General features: G+C 42.4%; 1 protein-coding gene and 1 long non-coding RNA gene across 5 annotated transcripts in view; one reads left to right on the plus strand and one right to left on the minus strand.

The window, feature by feature from the left end:
• The window catches only part of BBS4 (Bardet-Biedl syndrome 4), a 70,633-nt gene extending 48,174 nt beyond the window's left edge, over nucleotides 1-22,459 (plus strand). Inside the window, exons 7-16 of one of the 2 annotated variants that reach the window (XM_060153527.1) lie at nucleotides 4,984-5,037; nucleotides 7,078-7,205; nucleotides 9,969-10,023; nucleotides 11,002-11,070; nucleotides 12,043-12,195; nucleotides 12,288-12,459; nucleotides 14,134-14,203; nucleotides 14,834-14,975; nucleotides 15,531-15,732; nucleotides 16,280-22,459. In XM_060153527.1, the coding sequence (XP_060009510.1) occupies nucleotides 4,984-5,037; nucleotides 7,078-7,205; nucleotides 9,969-10,023; nucleotides 11,002-11,070; nucleotides 12,043-12,195; nucleotides 12,288-12,459; nucleotides 14,134-14,203; nucleotides 14,834-14,975; nucleotides 15,531-15,732; nucleotides 16,280-16,389 (1,155 nt within the window). In that variant the 3' untranslated portion in view covers nucleotides 16,390-22,459. The remainder of the gene's footprint in view (nucleotides 1-4,983; nucleotides 5,038-7,077; nucleotides 7,206-9,968; nucleotides 10,024-11,001; nucleotides 11,071-12,042; nucleotides 12,196-12,287; nucleotides 12,460-14,133; nucleotides 14,204-14,833; nucleotides 14,976-15,530; nucleotides 15,733-16,279) is intronic. The other variant, XM_060153534.1, reaches the window with a different exon arrangement.
• LOC132522967 (uncharacterized) lies at nucleotides 384-18,988 on the minus strand. Of its 3 annotated transcripts, XR_009541396.1 has the most exons (4): nucleotides 18,283-18,988; nucleotides 11,745-16,865; nucleotides 10,280-10,395; nucleotides 384-489 (listed from the first exon to the last, which is right to left on the minus strand). It is a non-coding gene; the product is annotated as an uncharacterized LOC132522967 (long non-coding RNA). The 3 variants fall into 3 exon arrangements; XR_009541394.1 differs by lacking the exon at nucleotides 384-489 and having other exon boundaries at nucleotides 10,133-10,395; nucleotides 13,970-16,865; XR_009541395.1 differs by lacking the exon at nucleotides 384-489 and having other exon boundaries at nucleotides 10,133-10,395.
• Nucleotides 22,460-23,644: the final 1,185 nt, after the last annotated feature.

Below are 23,644 nucleotides of genomic sequence, written 5' to 3' on the forward strand. Positions count from 1 at the left end.
CTAGTTTTCTGGCTGTCAGTGTTGTTGATAAGCAGTCTGTTACCAGTCTGATTCTTGCTGATAACCCCACTTTCCTGTAGAAGCTTTGAGGATTTTCTATCATTGGAGTTCTGAAATGTCAGTAATAGTTGTCTAGATGTGTTTCTTTTCTCTTTTATCCCCCTGATCTGTGGACATTCAGTTGGCTCTTTCACTTTGAAGACCCTTGCCTTTCTTTGGGTCAGCAAGGTTTTTTTTTTTTTTTGAGTAGTTCTTTGATTATTTTTTCCTTTCTATTGTCTCTTTGTATTAGTTAGGGATTGTGTGTAACTGCAACAAAACATTTTATTAAACATTGGCTTTATAAATTAGGAGTTTATTTTTTTCTTATGAAACAAGAAATCCAGGTAAGTAGTTGCCAACATTGATTTGGTGGTCCAACGATATCAATGCTGAGGCTTTTTCTTCATGGTTATAAGATGACTGCTGCAGCTCTAACATCACATCATTCTAGGTAGGGAGAAAGAGGAAGCAACAAAGAGAAAAGGAATAACCTTCATCAAGGAAGTATAATTTTCCCAGAAATCCCCAACAGACTTTCACTTACATCACACCAACTACGCCTTTTGTAAGGAAGGTTGGGAAATGTATGGTCACTGTAAACAAAATTAGGGTTCTGTTGGTAAGGTAAACAGAGAGCGTGAATGTTAGGTAAATAACCAGCAGCATTTGCCACACTGTTTTCTACTCTATCAGACGTGTTCTGTACCTGTTCTACTTGTCTCCTAACTTGCTTCTCATATTTTCTACCTCCTTGTCTTTGCTGTACATTCAGAGACATTTCCTCAGTCTTATCTTCCAGATCATCACGTCTGTTTTTAGCTATATTCACATTGTTATTTAGCCTACGTGTTCAATATTTTTTATTTCAGTAATTACATCTTTAATTTCTAAGAACTTTGTCTTTTCTTGCAGCAGCCTCTCCATGTCTCTGACCCTTTGAAGTTCTGTTCTGCTTTCCACAATTATCTTTTTCTTCCTCTGTTTTGGTTCTTCTCTTTCATGCTATTGGTTTTTTCAAAATATCTGATGATTCTTAGAAAGACATAGAGTGAAGGATTAGATTGATTAATAGAAAGAGCTAGCATGGGTTTTCCCTGCAGTTCTTATGGCACTATCATTATTATTTTTTTAAAAAAATATTTATTCATTTGGTTGCACTGGGTCTTAGTTGCGGTAGGCGGGCTCCTTAGTTGCAGCTTGCCAGCTCCTTAGTTGCAGCATGTGGCCTCCTTAGTTGTGGCATGCGAAGTCTTAGTTGCGGCATGCACGTGGGATCTAGTTCCCTGACCAGGGATCAAACCCCAGCCCCCTGCACTGGGAGTGTGGAGTCTTAACCACTGTGCCACCAGGGAAGTCTCGCAGCACTATTATTTTTGTCAGTCACTTTTCTTCTGCAGGTCTAAAGACTGAGATGTTTAAGTCTTTAAGCCATTGAGTATTTTATAGCCAAAGGCCAAAGTAAAGCTACAGATAAAGGAAAATTGAGTTGCCGTTTCATTCACTTCGTCCTTCTTTCAACAAATGAACGTCTGTGTGCCAGGCACTGGGCTGCAGATGCAAAGATGGCTTGGTGGTTTATGGGACAATCAACTAGAATAGGAAATACAGGAAGGAAGAGGAGCAAGTTTTGGGAGAGGGTGATGATAACAAATCAGAGTTAAGTCCTGTCTTTTAGAAGATTATGGACATGATGAGTTGTACCTTCTGGTAGGATATCTAAATCGAGATGTATCCAATACATGGCAGATATAGAAATCTGAAACTCAAGTGTTCTGAGCTAGAGATACACATTTTGGAGTCAACAACTTAAAGGTGATAATTAAAACAATGAAATTGAATGAGCTCACTCTGCAGTGAGCTGAGGATGGAATCCTGGAAAAAACAGTTTGAAGGGCTGAGCTGAAGAGAAAATGAGCCCATAGATGGAGACAGAGAGGAAGTGAGACAGGAGAGCTCAGGGACAGGACAGGGGGAATGGAGAATGTCTTTCAGTTTGTCCAGTTGGTTGAAAGAGCTCATTTGGTATTACTGACTCACCTGGGATAACCAGTCCATTGGTGCCAGTAGAGGTGGTCATTCCCCAAACAGCCACTCTCTGCCCTACATGCTTCAGGAGTGCCTGTGGCCTGTAGTAAACCTTGTAGCCCTACTTCCTTCGACTCATCAGGGTATTCCACAGTCTGGCCGCAGCAGGGGAATCATAATTCCTCCTGCCATGATCTCATTTGACTTGTGGAACAGCTGTTAAGTAGGGAGAATTTCCCATATTGATAGATGAGGAAGCTGAGGCTTTGGGAGATGGAGTGACTTGCTGAAGGGCACACAGTGAGGTCGTGGCAGAACCAGAGCCAGAATTCAGGCCTAGAATCTAGGATTCCTCACTTTCGGCCTGTGATCTTTCTACTGTACCAATTGCCCTTGCAGGATGTCTGCTGCATCTTCTCACCCCATGAAAGACAGGATTTAACTCTGATTTGTTCTAGTTTCCTTTTCAAATTTCAAAAATTTTCTTGGTTGTCAGTTTGTTTAAGGCATATTGCTACTGCTTTCTCAAATAATATCTATGAGAAATGATTTAAAAAGGTTACGGGTTAGTTACCTTCCAGTACATTTAAAGGACAAGTAGGGCTACATTTCTCCTCTCCAGCTCCCTGTGTATATTCTTATAGGGTGATGAAGTGGAAGGTATACAAGTTTTATTTAAAAAAAATTTTTTTTGGCTGAGCTGGGTCTTCGTTGCTGCTTGTGGGCTTTCTCTAGTTTTGGCGAGCGGGGGCTACTCTTTGTTGCGGTGTGTGGGCTTCTCATTGCAGTGGCTTCTTTGTGGAGCATGGGCTCTAGGCGCGCAGGTTTCAGTAATTGCAGCATGTGGGCTCAGTAGTTGCAGCATGCGGGCCCCAGAGCACGCGGGCTTCAGTAGTTGCGGCACATGGGCTCAGTAGTTGTGGCTTGTGGGCTCTAGAACACGGGCTCAGTGGTTGTGGTGCACAGGCTTAGCTGCCCTGCGGCATGTGGGATCTTTCCGGATCAGGAATCGAACCCCTGTCCCCTGCATTGGCAGGCGGATTCTTAACCACTGGACTGGGAAGTCCAGGGAAGTCTGGTATACAAGTTTTAGAGACAGGCCTGAGTTCAAATCCCAGTGCTTTGCAATGTGTGGAAATTATTTGGATTATGATTTTTTAAAAATAAATTTGTTTATGTATGTATGCATGCATGCTGAGCCGGGTCTTAGTTGCGGCATGTGGAATCTTCATTGCAGCATGCGGACTCTTAGTTGCAGCATGCATGTGGGATCTAGTTCCTTGACCAGGGATCGAACCTTGGCCCCCTGCATTGGGAGTGCCGAGTCTTACCCACTGGACCACCAGGGAAGTCCCTGGATTGTGATTGAAGAAAAAAAAATTTTTTTGTAATGTGACACATTCATCAGAAATTTGAACATGATTCAGTATCAGCAGTTACTAATTTTTTTTCAAGTATGATAATGGTATTGTGGGTAGCTTAAAAAAAAAGAGATCTTATCCTTTAGAAATACATACTGAAATATTTGTGGATAAAATGGGATACTATCTGGTATTTGCTTACAAAAGTAGTGGGAGAGATGGGGGGGTATGGATTGGATGATTGTTGGAGCAGGATGATGAGTACAGGGTGATTCTGTCTACATTTATATATGGTTGCAATTCTTTAAGATTTAGAACTAAGAAAAAGAAATCCCAGTGCTGATACTTTTTGTCCTAAGTTAGGCAAACTACTTAACTTCTCTGAGCTTCCATTTTCTTACCTCTGAAATCAGAATTGTTATACTTATGTTGCAGATTTGCTGGGAAAATTAAAGTAATGTATATGGAAAACATCTGGCATAGAATCACTGATTGCTATTTTGTTGTTGTTATGTTAGGGAACTTGGAAAACATTAAACCAGTTGTTGTCTCTGAGCCCTATAAGGTTCATGTTTCTTCCGAGAGGGACACTTCTGGGTCTGAACATGCTTCTCCACCTCCCCACTACTAACAAGATGGTCCTTACTGTTTCCCAGGAGCAGTTTTCTCACCCTTACATTTTGCTTTCTCTAAAGCTGCCTTAAATAAAGGGAGGTTTAATATAAGGGAGTTCGAGAGATTTTACAGAACACAAGGTCAGGAAATACAGATTGGTCTTGCAGTGAACTAGAACTGGAAAGATGTCAGCAACCAAGGTAGCTTCTCTGCATTTCTGCTTGATTTATTTTCTTTCTGTAGATCAGAGGTTGGCAAATTTTTTTTTTGTAAAGGGCAGGGTAGTAAATATTTTAAGCTTTGTGGATTTATACAGTCTTTGTTGCAACTACTTGACTCTGAAGTTCTAGTGTGAAAGAACTGTAGACGATACATAACAAGCGGTCGTGGCTGTGTTCCAATACAACTTGATTTGCAGAAAAAGGCAGAGGATGGATTTGGCCAGTGGGCCAGAGTTTGCTGACCTGTGCTGTAGTCTTCTGAAGATCCGTTCCAATTACATCTGTGTATTCCATCCTAGTGGCCTCCAGATGGCGCGGTCAGTCCCCAAGTCCATACCACCTAGTGAATTCCTAGATTCCTCGGAAAAGGACTCTGACTGACACACACACACACCTCCTTAGGGTTGGAGAAGGGGCTGTGGTAGTCTCTTCTGAGAAGAGGGGACAAAGGGTTTGTTCAGTGAGCAGCCCTTAGAGGAAAAAAGGTGTAGGAATGGGCTGGGCATGCACTCCAAGGTACTAAATAGACCCAGGAAGATCACTGGTTTATTCTGCTTTTATCTCTTATAATCTGTTTAAGATTCAAGTAAAAAATTAACCATAGTGCATGTTTTAAAGTTTAAATTTTGCCAAGCAGTAATAATCTCTAGACGCCTGTTGTTTCACTCTAATAGTTACTGTGGAACTTAGTAAGTTGTTTTCCTTTCTTTTGTGTGTAGGAGATCTGTCATAACCTAGGAGTTTGCTACATTTACCTGAAACAGTTGGACAAGGTAATTTATAGAAATGGTGGTGGTGGCTGAGCGGTTGGCTGGGGATTTCACTGAGGGTACACTTGTTACAGAGGTGCCATTGCTCATTTTGTATTATTCCTACTGCTTGCCGAGATTTTTAGAAGTAAAAATTGAAACTGCCGTATACATTTATCCCCATTTTTATTCTCGTTTGTCACTAGTCATCTGTTTTTTTTCTTTCTTTCTGTTTTTAATAAGAAAGTGACAAATTCTAGAAATATGATTAGGGAATGGCAATCTAATTGCTTTCTTCCTCTCTTCTTATTTTCTACCCCCTAGTTTAATTTTCTAGAATGGAAACACAAATGTTCAATAAAACTTAGATATCAAAAAGTGGACCTGTAAGTCTTAAAAGTGTAATTATGACCTTGTGAGCTATCTTATGCTCCAGTGGCAACTGATTTTAGTTTTCAAGGTCATTGGAAATGAATTTTTTAATTTTTTTTTTTTGTGGTACGCGGGCCTCTCACTGTTGTGGCCTCTCCCGTTGCGGAGCACAGGCTCCGGACGCGCAGGCTCAGCGGCCATGGCTCATGGGCCCAGCCGCTCCGCGGCATGTGGGATCTTCCCGGACCGGGGCACGAACCCATGTCCCCTGCATCGGCAGGCGGACTGTCAACCACTGTGCCACCAGGGAAGCCCGGAAATGAATTTTTAATCTTAGATTTGATTTCTGAGAGTTTGTTTTTAAGGTTATTTTCCGTGTGAGATTTTTATGTTTCATTTTTATATTTCATTGTGATTAGGCTACAGTGCCTAAGGCTCTTACATCAGATAAAACATTGGCGCTTACCCTGGTACTCAGATAAGGGAAAAAATGTATATATCTTAATTGAGGGATAGACCAAATTATAGAGAACTCTAAAAGTTAATGATAGTGGGGTTGGGTAGAGTTTCCTTCATAAAGCTCCCACTTAGTGATTATGAAGTTTTATTCTCCTTTCTCCAGTGCTGACAGGACTGAGAATCTGAATTAGTTGATACCCATTTGACAGTGTTTAATATATATCAACTTGTAAACTGATGTAACCTAATCAATCCCTCAGGGGTATGAAAAAAACCTGTACCTCAGCAGTTGAGGTATGAGAATAACTTTTGCTCCTGTGAGATCCATAAAAATAAGTAATACCTATATCTATGTAAATAAAATATACATATTTAGTGGGTCCCTTAGGTTTTCTGGGCAGATCTAGATCTTCATTGTTACATATTTGGTTAGGAGCTTTCTCTCTTCAGAGGATATTTCAAGCATCTACAAGGAAGTGATTAGGATGGGTATTTATGGCAGAAAGTGAAGGGTGAATACTCAGTTGAACTGAGTAAGTACATATCTATTCACAGGATTATTCTGAGCCCAGGGAGAGGTGGAATTGGTTTTTGGTCAGACCTGTATGGAGGAGAAGCATTATATTTAGATTTTACTATAAAGCCTACAGGCTAAGCAAATACAGTACCTGGCATTTATAGAAATACTTGTTGAATCAGTGAAGGACTAAACGAAGCCCTTTTCATCATCTACGAGGACATAAGCTCTTGCGTTAGCTCTGGTATACTAGTACCTAGAGCAACAGGCACTCGATGAATACATGTTGAATGAATAAATGAGGATTCATTCATTCATCAAAATATTGGTGAGGAAAATGAGGTCCACCCTGGGGAAGGGTGTGCATTTGGTCAGCGGTGCAGCTGGGGTCGAGTTTGGGGCAGACCATGATATCCCTTTTGACTTACGAAATACGAGTCATGGGTGTGAATATCAAAAAGCAGAAAACACTCAAAAAGTTTAATCATCTGTACAAGCCTCCCAAGTGGCTCTAGAGGCAGACACTCCATGTTGCCAGCTGTCCTATGAGCAAGCACGGTTTGGGTATGTTTTAGTTTTTTGGGTAGTGGGGCATTTGCTGAAATGTGATGTTCCTACATTAGTATAGCAGGAGCTCTGTCTTTACATTAGCCATACAAGGTCATTGTCCTTTCACGGTAGTGATCTGGTTCTCTTTACTCTGTCAATCTTGTTAGGCACAAGACCAGTTGCACAATGCCCTACATCTTAACAGGCATGATCTGACTTACATAATGCTGGGCAAGATCCATTTGCTGGAGGGAGACTTGGACAAGGCCATCGAAATCTACAAGAAAGCAGTGGAGTAAGTGTGTCTGTTCCTTTAGAGCAGCGAGAAACTAAAACAAAAATGGGAGCAGACATGAACTCCCAAGTCTAAGAGAGAACACGTGTGACTGTTACACATTGTGAGCTGTAGGAGCCAGAGTTACTGTTAAGCTAAGGTTTAGAGCTCCTGATTGTTTAAATAAGGAAGACAGACATGTTTCTTTCTCACCCATCAGTGTGGCTGGTCTAGCCTAGCTGGGCAGCTTTGCTCCACAAGATCAATCTGGGATCCAGGTTCCTTCCATGTTCCTTCCTCATCATTCCTTAGGTTGTTGCCTTCACCTGCATGGTTGCAGCTAACTTACTGTAGCATCTGTGCTCCAGGCTGTGGTTGGGGGAGGTGGTATAGGAAGCTAAGTACTGAATAAATAGGAAGTTGCACACATCATTCCTGCTGACATTCTGTGGTTCGAAATTAGTGAGGTGGCCACATCTAGCTGCAAGGGAGGTGGGCAGATGTGCTTAGGAGGAAGGAGAGAGCAGATTTTGGAGTCAGCTGGCAGTCTGCCATTGTGGTTTTAAACTTTATAAAAGATCTTGTGTTTCAGGATATTAGGGAGAGAAATCTCCTGATTGAGTAATAAAGATCTGGCCTTATTAGCTTGAGACCAATATCATGCTTTTGAAAAATATCATTAGGGTCAGCCAAACGCCCCTTGAAAATGTAACTGACTGGCTTTCCCAGTGTGGTGTTCTGCGTTTCTTTTCTAGGGACACATGCTATCTTGTCTTTTCTGTCTGGGGTCTTGTGTTTAAGTGGGAGAGCTGTAGCAAAATGCTGTAGTGTCTCATTGGTTAGGTCAGTTAATAGAATGCCTCATCTGTGGTTTAAGGCCACAAAGTCTGTTACTCCTGATAATAAGACTTTGAACTAAACGTAGATTTCTATTAATTTGTTAATTACCTTTGTCTTCTACCATGATAGTAACTTTTCTGGTTATATTAGTCACAACACTGCTTTTGGAATTTTCTTCAACCATATTTTATATCTGAAAAGACATAAAAATCCTTTGGTTTGGGCTTCCCTGGTGGCGCAGTGGTTGAGAGTTCACCTGCCGATGCAGGGGACGCAGGTTCATGCCCCGGTCCGGGAAGATCCCACATGCTGTGGAGCGGCTAGGCCCGTGGGCCATGGCCGCTGAGCCTGTGCATCCGGAGCCTGTGCTCTGCAACGGGAGAGGCCACAACAGTGAGAGGCCCGTGCACCGCAAAAAAAAAAAAAAAAAAAAAAATCCTTTGGTTTAAGCTACAAAAGAGACTTCTGTCATCAAAAGGCTAAGTTTATATGGACAAGTAGGAAGGAAGCCATGTAGTGTATGTTAAAGTCTCTTTGGTGCTGGGTGGAAGCTTTAATCCCTGACCCCTGCATTCTGTAAGTTGGCTCTTCGAGCTTATTAGCTCACATAAATTACATTAGCTCACACATTCTTCTAGTGGCTGGTCAAGGACTTAAGTCACTGAAATTCTCAAAGGAGAAAACAGGCCAGCTGAGCATCTGGAGCCTCACTGAGATTATAGAAACCATTGTTTATGACCCGCAGCTTTGGAGACAGTAGTCATGTTTTGGTGGGGGGATGGACACCCACCAGAATCATGGAAGTTACTTACTTGCTTTGGGGGAGGAAGTGATTAGGATGGGTATTTATGGCAGAAAGTGAAGGGTGAATACTCAGTTGAACTGAGTAAGCTCTGTCTGGCCAGCTCAGGCCTCCCCAGGCTGGGGCTTTGGCCCCTTGTGGTTCTGGTCTCCGCATAGGTAACCAGCACCCTACCTCATTCTTAGAAACAGGAGACACTGTTCTTCACCTTCTGTCATTTTCACTGTTGAAGCTGTCTGGTGATCCTGTAGTCAGATCATGTGAGCTCAGTGTTGCTTTCGTTTTGTGACAAAGACAAATGTCATTGAGGGACTGGAAAGGCAGATAATCTTTTACTTAAGCCAGTATTTACTCCACAAAGCCAACAGCTGATTCTTTCCTAGAGCGGGTGTGTGTCTTCCTTCTTTAGTTTGGTTGTTTAGTATGGCTTTTTGTTTAATGTGGAGAGCAGAGCATTAGGGGCCTTGGGATCCTAACTTACGCGGGAAATTATGCTGGTTGGCATTGAGCGCAGTGAGAACAGGAAAAAAAAATCTCCCAAGAGGGAAAGGGCTAAACCTGTGTGTGTTCTAGACTGACTTGGTTTACAGGGCATTATTCTTGAATTCTATCAGTGTAATCAAGACAGTGGCACAAAATATTCCATAGGTTCTTTCTAAGGACTTTGGCCCTAAGAAAAGGTCCTGCGAAAGGAGTCTGGGTTCCAAGTCCCATTCTTTTTTTTTTTTCTTTTTTTTGCGGTACGCGGGCCTCTCACTGTTGTGGCCTCTCCCGTTGCGGAGCACAGGCTCTGGACGCGCAGGCTCAGCGCCATGGCTCACGGGCCCAGCTGCTCCGCAGCATGTGGGATCTTCCCGGACCAGGACACGAACCCGTGTCCTCTGCATCGGCAGGTGGACTCTCAACCACTGCGCCACCAAGGAAGCCCCCAAGTCCCATTCTTTCTTGCTGAGCAATCCTCCCTGTAGCTAGGGTTGAGGTGACCTACTTTGGAAGGAAATTCCCAAATCCCTTTGAGAGTTCCTATGGGGAGTGGGAGGCACAGTGGTGTCTCAGGTAGTGCACGAGGGTGAGTTACTATGTGTGTATCTTAGTGTCTCTCATACACATCTTGTTTCCCTCTGAGCATCTCTGTGTTGCAGGTTCTCACCAGAAAATACAGAACTTCTCACAACTTTAGGATTACTCTACCTCCAGGTAAGAGGAATTCTTTGCTCATCCATGCATTGACGTTGGAAGTGTTTTTGGGTTTGTGTGTGTTGTGGTTTTCCTGCATTTTTACTTTAACACAACTTACTAAAGGTCATAAGAAGGACATGAACTTTACTCTCTGCATTTGATATTCTTTGTCTGCTAAAGGAATTAATTTTCAGCATTCAAATCAGAAGCAAATTAAATCTGTTTGAGCCTAGTGCAATTACAGTTCTTATCCAACCAAGGCAAGAACACATACGAGAAGTAACTGGGGTCAGAGGGGCTGGCATTTTGTGGTGGGAGGAGAAGCTGTGGTACCGCTAGGGCTTTGGGGCAGAGGCCATTCCTGTTGTTCCTTCTTCCCAGCCACGTCCCCTAGAAAAGAGAGAAGGCAAAGCATTGTCTAGAATAAAAAGTCTCCTCTCCCCTCCACGTTCCGGAGTGTGGGTGGGATTCTCTTGGCCCCATCGCTGTTCTGTGTCTGCCTGAGGCCCTGGGACCCAGGGATCCCTCAGGGCTTCTCCCTGCCCCACACACCCCATCGAAGACCCAGGTTCCCCTCTTAGCTGATCCTGCCTCCAACCCTGCCTTTGTGGTGGCCTTTTTGTTTGTTTCAGTTTTCTTTCAAAGGAGCTTAACCCTGGGCCTTCCCGGGCTCTGGCTTGGGAGGCTGGCCCCAGGGGAGATGCGGCAAACCAGCCCATTTCCTGCCAAGAGGCCTTGGGTGGAACAGCGCTAGTGTGGCAGAGGCTGTTCCTGGCAAACAGCTACTCTGACCTTATCAGGGGACAAATCAACAAAACAGGAGGGAAAACAAACGTGGGGATCTTAATTTCCTCTTTTAAGAATCCGGTATCTGTAGCTCTTTTTCTGTCCGAAGAACCCGGAAAAGTCAGGGTGTGTCTGATGAGGGTGTGCTTGGCCAGTCTCCTTAACTACCGTCCCCCCCGTGTAATTCTCTGGCTTTTGCTTTTTCCCAAGCTTGGCATTTACCAGAAGGCATTTGAACATCTTGGAAATGCACTGACTTACGACCCCACCAACTACAAGGTACTGCAGGCTGTCAAACCCCAGAGCCTTCACACAGATGGTCCCACCACTCTTAGAGGTGATCTGGCCCTAGAAAGCGTTCTGTATATCTGAGAAAGTACTTTTTCCTTAGAAAAGTTATAAATAAATGTGGCTCTCATTTGAAAATACTGTAAAGTGTCAGTGCTCTGCTTCTTATCTTCTAAAAGAGCACATTTGTTATATTGGGCTGTTAACTTATGCAGAAAGCAAAACTGTAGTGCTGGTAAAGTTTTATATGTTACTTAGGAAGTTGGCAGAGCCTCTATAACTACTGTCAGAAATAAATCTGCTGAAATGACTCGATTCCTGATGAATCTGAGATTACAACTCTTGTCCAGATACGACTTCGGGGAGGAGGAGATCATCATGTGGATATGCATCACTGAGGGAGATGCACCAAAACCGGCTGTTAACAGTACAGACTCAGTCCTATCTTGGAAGTCGTAGTAGCCTGACGTAGCACCCCACCTTAACCCTTTTCCTTAGAGACATGAAAAGCTTGATCAGTGAAGCCTAAGGCTGACTCACCCTCTGCCCTGTGGCAGAAGGAGCTGCACCTTAGTGGCCAAAGACAGGTGCACCTGAGTTGTCTAGAGCACTTGGTGTACCAAGTAGGGGCTGTAGGGAACAGGTTAAAGGTGCTTTTTACTTACAGGGCCCTGATACTCTGAAATAGTGACTTCCCTGGCCACCAGTAGGAAAGAAATAAGCTGGGTAAAGTCAGTGACTTTTCTGTATTATGCCGAAGAGAGCCAGCGTGGGGTGCAGGAGTGTTCTTCATGAGCGTCTGTTCCAATAGCTTGGATATAGTATATAGGTCCCTGGAAGAAGCTTTTCAGTCCCACCAGTGCTGATGGGCCTGCTGAGTATCTACACTCAGGAAGGCTACTTCACTGCAACAGCCTTTTGGGAATGACTGAATTACCAACTTTCCATATCCCATGTTTTCAGGCCATCTTGGCAGCAGGCAGCATGATGCAGACCCATGGGGACTTTGATGTTGCCCTCACCAAATACAGAATTGTAGCTTGTGCTGTTCCAGAAAGTCCTCCACTCTGGAATAACATTGGGATGTGTTTCTTTGGCAAGAAGAAATACGTGGCAGTGAGTGTCTCCTCATTTTCTTGGTTTGTGTTCAGTTGCTGGTTCTGCCAGCTTGCCCCAGCCTCTCACCGAGTGCCTGCTCTCTCCTCCAGGCTATCAGCTGCCTGAAACGAGCCAACTACTTGGCACCCTTCGACTGGAAGATTCTGTATAATCTGGGCCTCGTCCACTTGACTATGCAGCAGTATGCATCAGCCTTCCATTTTCTCAGTGCAGCCATCAACTTCCAGCCAAAGATGGGGGAGCTCTACATGCTCTTGGCTGGTAAGAGACATTTGTGTGAAGAACCCCTTTCGCAGTCTGTACTCAGGGAAAAATGAATTAGAATCATAGGAGGCCAGTGGTTAAATGTCCCATAGAAGCCATTCCCTTGCAGATCCCATAGGAATCTGGATTACTGTCCTGGAGTTTGAAGAAATATGAAAGAAAAAGATGACAAAGCACCTTGTTGCTTCTCACTTAGGGGAATTTCACTCAGAGACCAGCAGGTTCAATCAGGTTCGTCTCTAGTTCATCTTTTAACAGTGGTTTTCCCATGACAGTTCATCTGTTGAATCCAGCCAAGCTCCAGTTATCAGCAGGTGTTACGATCTTGGGCTTTAGGTAGGGTCCTGCCTCTACTACTTACTAGCTATATCTCATAGGGTTGATGAAAGGATTACATGATTAGACACAATGAATGTTAACTGCTGGTTTTGTTGTCATTATATAATTAGTCTATTACTGTTGTTGCTCTACAGTATAAAAGTACTGACTAAATATTCTTTCTGGGGGATTCTTCTCCTTATACTAAATATTCTTTCTGGAGGATACTTCTCCATATACTAAAGTTAAGAAATGTATACCTAAAAGCAGTTTCCATGTTCTCATTGACAGTAGTCTTCAGGTGTCTTTTTGGTCTTTTTTTTTGTTTGTTTGTGTGTTTTGGTCATTACTGTGAGGTTCTGATTTATAAGAGAAAGGTTGCAAAAACAAATTGAGTGGTGGTTACTTGGGGGCTCTCTGAATACAAAGATAGCCCAGTCATAATGGGATACAGGAATGTAAACAAATAGCTGTACCGTATGGCATAAGCAGCAATTCTAACTTCGCAAAGTAGAGATGATCTTCACAGTGAGCTGTGAAAAGATAAGCTGGAATTCAGTAGTACAGAATGGCTGAGAAGTCCCTGAGTAAAGGCATGCAGCCATGAAACTGCAAGAGGTACCAGGCCGTTATGGGCAATAGTGTTGTAGAACGTGGTGGGAGATGAGTCAGGAGAGGTAGTCTGGCGTCAGAGTATGGAGGACCATTGAGTACAGCACAGGGACTGTACACTTGATCCCAGAGGCTCTGTTTTTCCCAGCTGTGTTCGTGGATCTCCTCTTGTGTCTGGTAGAAGTAGATGAACAGCTGGGGAGGTGGAGTGGGCAGGGCTTCCAGAGCAGCTCTGCTGTTGTTTGGGTTATAGGTCAGGCTTTCAGAAAGTACTGATTTAAAAAGGGAGAGTGTTCTGTTGCTAAACAAAAGTTTAAAGGTACGGTTATGGGTGCTGGAGAGCAGTGAGCATGTGAGTATTCCTGAGTAGGCCAGTGACGCGGTCAGATTTGTCTCAGTCAGCGAGATACCTGGCAGCCTGCGCTGTGGCAAGCGGGACAGTGCCCTTGGGGAACAAAACGGAAGGCCTGACATGACTAAACCAGGGCAGTGTCACCAAAGAAGCTGTAAAAAATGGAATTCATGGAACCCAGCCGCTGACTAACTGTGGAGAGGGGACCGTTGAACAAGATGATACCTGGAATCCAAGCTGAGTGGCTGTGCAGACGGTGGTGCCAGGAGCTGGGCGGGCACAGCAGGAGTTAGTTAGGTTTGGCGGCTGAATGAACTGCCGTCTTGAAACATTGCCTGTGTTTTCTCCGCTGGGCTCTTCAGCCACTGCACTCACTTTCTTCGTTGCAGTGGCTCTGACCAACCTGGAAGACACAGAGAATGCCCGGAGAGCCTACACAGAAGCAGTCCGCCTGGATAAGTAAGCCGCCCTGTCGGGAACGCCGCTGGGAGGGCTGGGCGCCGCAGAGCCGCGAGGTGGCGCCACGGCCCCGGCGTTGCCGAGCCAGCCCAGCTGCTCGCTCCCCGGGCCTCTGTGCACAGCGGGCCTCTGTGCTGCAGGACGTGGCTCTGAGCACAGAGAGGCTCGGCAGGACCCGATGCTGACTCTTTCTGAGAAAACGTTTCCAGCCCTTAGTAGTCAGGAGGCCAGAGAAAGTGAGAGCTGGCAGTGGGCTTGGGCTGTTGATAGCTGTGGGCTCGCTGGAATGTCACATGGGACTCTGGGCTCAGTTTAATTTAAGATAAACTTGACTCTCCTGGGATTTATTCCATTGGCCTCTGTTAGGCAGCAGGGTAGGGACCTGTTTTTCGTCTCTTTTGAGGGCTGAGATGTCAGGCTTGGTCCCAGTACCTGCTTTGCTGGTTGGGAAGTTAACTCCCTGATTCTTCTCCAAAGGTCCACACAACACGTGTGTGCCCCACCTTGCTGTGGAGTGGAGCGGAGCTGTCTGTACTTAGCCAGTTTTATTTTTGTGCAGTGAGAAGGATCTCTAAGTGACCATGTGTTGCGAAGCCCCAGCTCCATAAGAATTGCTGTCTGTTTGCACAGGTGTAACCCTTTGGTAAACCTGAACTATGCTGTGCTGCTGTACAACCAGGGAGAGGAGAGGGGCGCCCTGGCCCAGTACCAGGAGATGGAGAAGAAAGTCAACCTACTCAAGGACAGCAGCTCCCTGGAATTTGACCCGGAGGTAAGCCTTAGCTCCTAGGAGTCATAAGCAAGCTGTCAAGAGACTTTTGAATCAAGCCCAAATAACCCAAATATAAGGTGTTATATAGGCTCATGCCTGTTTTGGCTTAGACATTCCTAGTGGCATGAATTCTTCAATTAAGAACAGCTTGAGAAGAAACTTTCCTGGACAAAAATAATAAGAGGAAATTCAGGCTTACTGAGTTATATCCAGTATTGATAGACCTCAGCTCAAATGAGTTGTATTATGTCTCTTTGTAGCTTCCTCCCATTCTCCTCACATAGGAAAGGCAGGAATTTAGTCCAACAATGCACCAAACTTGAATTGTTGGGTTTGAGAGCCTTTAAAGAACTCCCTTGCCATCCACTCAGGGCAATGTGGTCTCTGCTGTTTGAGAATGATTTCTTTGCAGTAAGTGTTTCCTCCCTCAAATGCTAGTACAGCAGACACTATTTCAGCTAATCCCCACCTGCCTGCTGAAGACCTGGGATGAGGCTTGTCTCTGCCGGTCAGCCCTGTGACTCTTTTTTTTTTTCCTTCCCACTTGGGCACAAGATGGTGGAGACGGCCCAGAAGTTGGGAGCTGCTCTCCAGGTCGGGGAGGCACTGGTCTGGACTAAACCAGTTAAAGATCCCAAATCAAAGCAGCGGACCACTTCAACCAGTAAAGCCGCCAGTTTCCAGCAGCCTCTGGGTTCTAATCAAGCTCTAGGACAGGCAATGTCTTCAGCAGCCGCGTATAGGAAGCTCCCCTCAGGTAGGAAGCTACACACAGCTATATGAAGACCTGTGGGTACAAGCCACATGTGCCTGCAAAGAGATTATAGCTTGGAATGAGGCTTGTGCTTTTCAGACTCAGGACACATCCAACGTAGTGCTGCCTAGAAGGGGGAAAAAGCCCAAGGGTGGCCGAACTGTCACTTGTTTCCTTAAGGCAATTTGTGTAAAAGTTAACAGCTACTGGCAGTCTTAGCTGGATGTCGGTACACTGGGTCTTTACAATATTCAGGTTTAGAAATACATTGCAGCACCTTTCGTTATGTAGTCTCACTTTAATTCTCACTGCCTTATTATAAGTCAGCATGGTGCAGCTAATTAAACATTTCTTTTATAAGGTCACTGAAGGCACACTTGACTGTTGCTTTATTTCTTCAGTTATGGTCTTCCTTCACAGCTGCCCAGATATGCCACAGTCCCACTAGTCTCAGAAAATATGGGTTTTTTTCTTGAAACTTGACAGTGAAAATATTGATTTCTTCTGGAACCATGGAACTGAGAATTCAAGCTGTTTGTTTTGTTACTAGGTGTCGGAGGAACATCCCAGCTCACAAAGCCACCATCTCTTCCTCTGGAGCCAGAGCCCACGGTGGAAGCGCAACCAACTGAAGCATCAGCACAAATAAGAGAAAAATAGGTGTAGGATGAGCCGAGAGTTGGGGTTTCTTGGGCGAGGATGTTCCAGATTAGGAAAGGTCCCGTGACACAGGCAGCACGGAGGCCAGCACATTCCCTGGGCATCAGGAGCTGGAACGCAGAACGTGTTACGATGATCACGAGGAGGCTGAGGCCTGCGCAGCCCCTGCTGCCCCGTCAGCCAGAAACGAGCGAGAAGATGGCCCAGACAGGTTCCCGAAGAATTGAGAGCAAGGCTTCGGCTCTATGTATGTAGTTCCAAGAGCCAGCAGGGCATGTGATGCTATCTGTGTTGGAAAGGACTTTCTCTTGGCTGGCGGACCCCTTCCTTTGTGGAAGGAAAGTCTGAGACAGACCTCCGCGCAGCAGTCCTGTCATGACAAAGCCTTGTCTTAGCTGAGCTGATCCTTGGGCTGTGTGGTATATCAGCCACTGAAGCAAACACAAATCTTTGATGAATAATCCAGCTCTGATAGTCTAAAAGAAAAAAAAAATGATGAAACAAGCTCTTTAAATTGAGGCCCAGGCTACTGAGTATCCCAGCTGCACTTGCCCAAGAGCATCCAGAACAAGTCCCTGTATCTTGTTCTTGAGAGGTCAGACTGTAGAGCCAGACCGTGTCAGGATGAAAAGAAGTAAAGGGCTGGTCTGGTGTCAGCACCAAGGATTTAACAAAAAGGAAGCGCTGCTTAACTGAGGAATTTTTATTTGACAATCAGTGATACCACTGACCAGATGTTATCAATACATTATATCTATAGATACTTGAAGATTATGTATCATCCCTTTGGGGAAAGTTATTCAGGTATAAAAATGAGGGATCACAAAAAAAAACTTTTTGAAAGAACCTTGTACCTGCCCAGTCTTTGGGGCTTGTGGATTTGCAGTCTCTCATTCACTCTGTTGAGAAAGGAGCTATTCTAATTCCTAGTATGGGAGTTGCTCATGTCATCACAGGAAAATTACATGACAATTAGAAAAATGAGACCAAGTACACAGTTACAGATACAGACATGGTTTTAGATGACTCAAATTAGAGGCAAGAAAGCGGAAGTATGAACTAGCAACGGGAAAAGTGTTCTTCTTACTGAATAATATTAGTACAAAACGAAGTAAAATTTTGGAGTGTATGATTACAATGATCATTTTGTTCTTAAGGAAAAATCCCTATTGTCTGATAATAGAGAGTAGCTCACAATGGACCAATCCTCCCACAGACAACAAATATAAACCAGTGGGTAAATGTAAAATACTATCTTGGTTTAATTTAAAAAAAATACACATAACTGTTCCAAGTAAAAATTATAACATTATAACTAAAGGACAAGGGGGTATATGGAAACTTACGGATGAAAGGTTTTTATATTTCACATGATATGGTACAAAACTAATCCTAAATAGTTTGTGAAAAGTTAAGGCTGTATATTATAATCCCTAGAGTAACCATTAAAAAGATGCAAAGAAGCACAGCTATTGGGTTGGCCAGAAAGTTTTTTTTTTTTTTCTGTAAGATAGCTCTAGTAGCCCTTAGCTGGAAGACTGTAAAAGGCACCTGGAACAGTTCTTTACTCAAAAAGATAAAAAGTTTTGGGAAGATGAAGTTGCCTGAAAAATGGCAGAAGGTAGTGGAAGAAAATGGTGACTATGTTGTTCAATAAAGTTCTTGGTGAAAATGAAAAATCCATCTTTTTACTTAAAAACCAAAGGAACTTTTTGGCCAACCCAATAAAAAGACAGTAGAGAGGGGGGTAAAAAAACAGATGGAACAAGGAGAAAATAAATAGCAAAATGTTAAATGTAAATCCAGTCATGTCAATAACTACATCAAAATGTAATTAGACTTAAAAATGTAAGTGGACTAAACATGTCAGTTGAAAAGCACAGAGGGGCTTACCTGGTGGCACGGTGGTTGAGAGTCCACCTGCCAATGCAGGGGACAGGCGTTCGTGCCCCGGTCCGGGGGGAGCCCACATGCTGTGGAGTGGCTGGGCCCGTGAGCCATGGCCGCTGAGCCTGCGCGTCCAGAGCCTGTGCTCTGCAACGGGAGAGGCCACAGCAGTGAGAGGCCCGCGTACCGCAAAACAAACAAACAAACAAAAAAACACAAAGGATAAAAAAAGCCTGATACTATATTAATGTTAGATAAAGTAGGCTTCAAAATGAGGGGTGTTACCAGAAATAAAGGGGGGCATTTCATAATGATAAACAGTCAATTCAGTAGAAAACCATAAATATGTACGCAACTAACATTACTTCACAGTACATCAAGTAAAAATTGATAGAATTTAATCCACGATCATAGTTGGATATGTTAGCACTTTTTCTTTCAGCAATTGATAGAATTAGACAAAAAGTGTAAAAGGACATATTGGCCAGCTTGTCAATTTCTGTTGACATTTATAGAACACTACAAGCAGTAACTGTAGAAAATACATTCTTTGCAAGTGCACATAATACATTTAGCAAAACAGACCAAATACTGGGCCATAAAATAAGTCTCAAAAGTCAACAGATTGAAATTTCCAGAATATGTTCTCTATACACAATGAAATTGTATTAGAAATTAATAACGATATCTAGAAAACCTACATATTTGGAAATTAAACACACATACTTGTAATAAGGAAGAAATCAAAAGAGAAATTAGAAAATATTTTGAACTGAATAATGAAAACAAAATTTGTAGGGTTCAGTTAAGAGCTGTGCTTATAAGGAAACTTAGAGCTATAAATGCTTCTATTAGAACAAATGAAAGAAAATCACTGATAAAGGTTTCTACCTTAAGCTAAAAAAAAGCAAAATAAACCCAAAGTGCAGAAAATATTACAGAAAAATCTAAGAAGCTGAAAGTTCTATGAAAAAACACACATGCACAAAAATGGACAAATCCCTAGCTAAACTGATGAAGGGACAAAAGAGGAGACAAATTACCAATATCAGGAATGAAAGAGGGGATAGCATTACAGGTCCTGTACAACATGGAAAAGATAAAGGAATGTTATGAAAAATTTTATGATAATAAAACAACTTGGATGTAATATACGAAATCTTTGAAAAATGCAACATACCCACACTGAAACAAGATGAAATGTAAAGGCTTCATAGGTCCAATCAAAGGAATTGAATCTATAAATCAAATGCTACCCTAAGCAAACTCTTGGCTCAGATGATTTCACCAGTGAATTCTATTAAATCCAGTCTTACAAAAATTTTTAAAAAACAGGATCAAGAACTTCCCATTATGCCATGAAGAAAATGAAAGTCAATCTACAGATTGAGAATATATTCACAAGATACATCTGACAAAGGACTTATATCCAGAAAATATAAAAAACTCCTACAACTCAATAATATAAAAACTAATAACCCAAACAACAACATACACAAACCAAATGAAACAAAAAATGGGCAAAAAATTTGGACAACTCACAAAGATACATGAAAGGCCAGTAAGCATGTGACAACGTGCTCATTGTCCATCATCAAGGAAACGCAAAATAAAACCACAATGAAATACCCCTGTGTACACATCAAAATGGCTAAAATTAAACAATGACAACTCTAAATACTGGCAAGAACAAGAAGCAACCAGAACTGTCATGCATCATTGGTAGGAGTGTAAAATGGGCCATCCGCTTTGGAGAAAGGTCTGTCACTTATCTCATGATACACATTCTTCCCAGCAATTCTACTCCCATGTATTACCCAAGAGGAAGGAAAATGCCCACACAGACTTGTTGATAACATTATTCATAAAAGCCCCAAACGGAAACACCATATTCACAGTGGAATACTATTTAGCCACAAAAGGCAACAAACTACATGCAACAACATAATCTCAAAAACATTGTGCTGAACGAAAAGGGTTTTTACAGCTACAGTAATTAAAACAGTATGGTACTGGCACAAAAACAGAAATATAGATCAATGGACCAGGATAGAAGGCCCAGAAATAAACCCATGCACTTATGATCAATTAATCTACCACAAAGGAGGCAAGAATATACAATGGAGAAAAGAAAGTCTCTTCGCTAAGTGGTGCTGGGAAAACTGGACAGCTACATGTAAAAGAGTGAAATTAGAACATTCTCTAACACAACAAAAAATAAACTCAAAATGGATTAAAGACCTAAATGTAAGACTGGATACTATAAAACTCCTAGAGGAAAACATAAGCAGAGCACTCTTTGACATAAATTGCAGCAATATCTTTTTGGATCTGTCTCCTAGAGTAATGGAAATAAAAACAAAAATAAACAAATGGGACCTAATTAAACTTAAAAGCTTCCTCACAGCAAAGGAAACCATAAACAAAACGAAAAGACAAAACTACAGAATGGGAGAAAGTATTTGCAAACGATGCAACTGAAAAGGGGTTAATTTCCAAAATACACAAACATCTCATAACAGCTCAATATCAAAAAAACCCCCCAAACAACCCAATCAAAAAATGGGCAGAAGATCAAAAGACATTTTTCCAAACAAGACATACAGATGGCCAAAAGGCATGTGAAAAGATGCTCAACATCGCTAATTAGAGAAATTCAAATCAAAACTACAATGAGGTATCACCTCACAACAGTCAGAATGGCCAACATCAAAAAGTCTACAAATAACAAATGCTGGAGAGGGTGTGGAGAAAAGGGAACCCTCTTGCACTACTGGCGGGAAAGTAAATTGATACAGCCACTATGGAGAACAGTATGGAGGTTCCTTAAAAAACTAAAAGTAGAGCTACCATATGATCCTGCAATCCCACTCCTGGGCATATATCCAGAGAAAACCATAATTCAAAAAGGTACATGCACCTCAGTGTTCATTCATTGCAGCATGATTTACAATAGCCAAGATATGGAAGCAACCTGAATGTCCATCGACAGGTGAATGGATAATGAAGATGTGGTACATATGCACAATGGAATATTACTCAGCCATTAAAAAGAATGAAATAATGCCATTTGCAGCAACATGGATGGACCTAGAGATTACCATACTAAGTGAAGCAAGCCAGACAAAGACAAATATATGATACCGCTTATATGGGGAATCTAAAAAACTGATACAAATAAACTTATTTACAAAACAGAAAGACTCACAGACATAGAAAACAAACTTACGGTTACCAAAGGGGAAGGGGGGAGATAAATTAGGAGTTTGGGATTAAAATATACACACTACTAAATATAAAATAGATAATCAACAAGGACATACTGTATAGCACAGGGAACTCAGTATTCTGTAATAACCTATAATGGAAGAGAATGTATCACTCTGCTGTATACCTGAAATGAACACAACATTGTAAATCAACTATATTTCAACAAAAATTTTAAAAAAAATCAGTGAGGAGACATAAAAAAATGAAACTGAAGAAAAGAGCTTTATACAAAAGGACTAAATACTGTATGATTCCATTTCTATGAAGTTCCAGAACAGGCAAAACTAATTTATGGTGAAAAAGATGATAGTGGGTGCTTCAGGGGGCTGGGGTTGAGGGTGAGGCTGAGTATAACTTGGAAGTAGCCTGAGGGACCTATCTGAGACGATGGAAGCATTCTGTATCTGGATAGGCACTTGGGATAGATAGGTATATACTTTTCTCAAAACTTACCAAATGGACTTAAAATTTGTAGTTTCACTGTTTGAAAATCTTTACCTAAAGAAAGAGCAAAAAATAAAATGTTAAATTATCATTGTGGTAGCTTTTCAATGATTTTCAGTAGTCCTAAAGACACCCAGAAAATTGCCTGTTCAGTTTAGTAACTGACAGTTATTAAACTTTTATATACATGCCACATACTGTGCTAATCCTTTGCTCCGCATTCCTCTTTAATTAAGAGCCCTACGAAGGTAAGGACCCTTATTAGCCCAGTTTTACAGATGAGGAAAAATGAGGCTCAGGAAAGGTACCTTGTCCAATGTCATACAGTACTCACCACCTCAAACTCTGCACAGAATTTGAATTTCTTCTGCTGATGAATAATTACCTCTGCCCCACTCAAACTTGACAGAGTAAGAGAATAAAATGCAAACTAAATCTGCGCAATAAATATTACTGATTTTTGGCTGAATTCTTATCTCCTGACAGTGTTTTGTGTGCTGCAGCTTTTCCCTGGGTGTTAAATCAATTTCAAGGGAATGCAAGAGTGTTAGAACATTTTTAGGAAGGATCATTTTTCACCGGGCACCCTTTCCAGTATAGAGGATTTTCAAGCTTTTCTTCTTCATATAAAATCATACATGGAGATCTCTGTAAAATATAGTTCAAAGCAAAGGGGCCTGAAGCTCCACCTCTTGTTTCTCCTGCCTTTCCAACTCACTTCTGCCTCCACCTGTCTGTCCTGGGTGATACAGCCCAGTTAATCTTACTTCCAAAGCTTAGCCTACTTCTCAACAAGGGGGGACGTTCACAGAGGGATGCATGTATATTCATATCTGCACACACACATTCAGGAATACAGAAAGTTTTACAAAACAATACTTAATTATCCCCATAATGTATGATGCATTTGGATACTTTCTATAAACACCAAGTTGATTTAGTAATGATTAATCGTTCAGAACCCACCTTTTGAAAAACACTGCTGTGAGGTACATGCTGCCCACGTCTCCTGAACGCCTTCCTCGACATCACCAGTGAAAACTGGAGAAATGTTGAGAATATGCTAAGGACGGGCTGCCTGTAAGAAAAAGGCCACATGGAGAACACTGCTGCTTAGGTTTAGAACGTAAGTGATGAGTTATTCTAACTCTTCTTGGGAAAATAGAAATCTCTTCTCACTTAAGCTTTTCTAAAAATAGACTAGGAAGTGGTTTAATTATTTTTAATTGAGCTTCAAGGCAGACTGATGAGGTAGCAGCCAGAGATTTTCTTAATAAGCTACTTGCTTTGAATTTCAAGCTGCATAATTCCCTAGGCTTGTCTTTGAAGGAGTAATCAAGCCTTTCCTTCTCATGCAAGGCAGGGGGGAAGGTCATAAATGGAGAACTTGAGCTAGCTTTGAGATTCCAGAAGCTGCTGCTGTGAGCCCAGCGTGAATGATTACCTGTGACCTAAGCTGGCCTGCCACCAGCTGACACGTGTCTATACTGCTCTTTGAACGTACTGAGAAGGCTCACCACACTCTTTCCAACTGCTGGGTCATACTGGCTCGAGTACTTGATACTAGTATCTTCTGTCACTTTATTTTTTTAATTTTCTTGGCTGCACCGCACAGCATGTGGGACCTTAGTTCCCAGACCAGGGATCAAACCTG

This window comes from Lagenorhynchus albirostris, chromosome 1 (assembly GCF_949774975.1).
Source record: "Lagenorhynchus albirostris chromosome 1, mLagAlb1.1, whole genome shotgun sequence".
NCBI lineage: Eukaryota > Metazoa > Chordata > Mammalia > Artiodactyla > Delphinidae > Lagenorhynchus > Lagenorhynchus albirostris.